This window comes from Volvox carteri, assembly GCF_000143455.1.
Source record: "Volvox carteri f. nagariensis unplaced genomic scaffold VOLCAscaffold_35, whole genome shotgun sequence".
Lineage (NCBI taxonomy): Eukaryota > Viridiplantae > Chlorophyta > Chlorophyceae > Chlamydomonadales > Volvocaceae > Volvox > Volvox carteri.
Window position 1 is genome coordinate 980,315 of NW_003307578.1, and position 729 is coordinate 981,043.

General features: G+C 61.3%; 1 protein-coding gene across 1 annotated transcript in view; it reads right to left on the minus strand.

The window, feature by feature from the left end:
* The window catches only part of VOLCADRAFT_94078 (uncharacterized protein), a gene marked incomplete at both ends in the record, with an annotated part of 6,364 nt that overhangs the window by 569 nt on the left and 5,066 nt on the right, over window positions 1–729 (minus strand). The window contains 2 exons of the mRNA XM_002953317.1: window positions 51–143; window positions 470–562. Of these exons, the coding sequence (XP_002953363.1) occupies window positions 51–143; window positions 470–562 (186 nt within the window). The remainder of the gene's footprint in view (window positions 1–50; window positions 144–469; window positions 563–729) is intronic.

The window sequence follows — 729 nt, forward strand, 5'->3', positions numbered from 1 at the left end:
GCCCCCCCATCTCCGTGACCTCTCTCCCCTGCATTCCCATCCGTTCTCACCTGCACCTCCGTCGCCGACCGTTCCTTCTTCAGTGGCAACAATACGGATCTCCACCTCTCCATCCGCCCCAATGTGTCCAGGTGATCCGTCACCTGGGAATAGCAGGGCATACGTCCACGACACCATGAAGGGTTCATCGTCATCCCCGCAGTCGCATGTGATCACATGATGGCAGCTCCGGTGACGGCAACTAAGGCCACGTCATTGGCAACATGACGCGGTTGCCTGTGACGTCGCCTGAGTCGCCGTCACCGGAGCTGCCATCACCACCACCCCGCCACCACCCCGTTCACCCCATCCCCTTCACCTCCCCTGCCGTCACCACGGCTGCCATTTCCACCTCCTTCCTCTTCACTGCGGCAATCCCCGCCCCCCCATCTCCGTGACCTCTCTCCCCTGCATTCCCATCCGTTCTCACCTGCACCTCCGTCGCCGACCGTTCCTTCTTCAGTGGCAACAATACGGATCTCCACCTCTCCATCCGCCCCAATGTGTCCAGGTGATCCGTCACCTGGGAATAGCATGGCATACGTCCACGACACCATGAAGGGTTCATCGTCATCCCCGCAGTCGCATGTGATCACATGATGGCAGCTCCGGTGACGGCGACTCAGGCCACGTCATTGGCAACATGACGCGGTTGCCCGTGACGTCGCCTGAGTCGCCGGCACCGGAGCT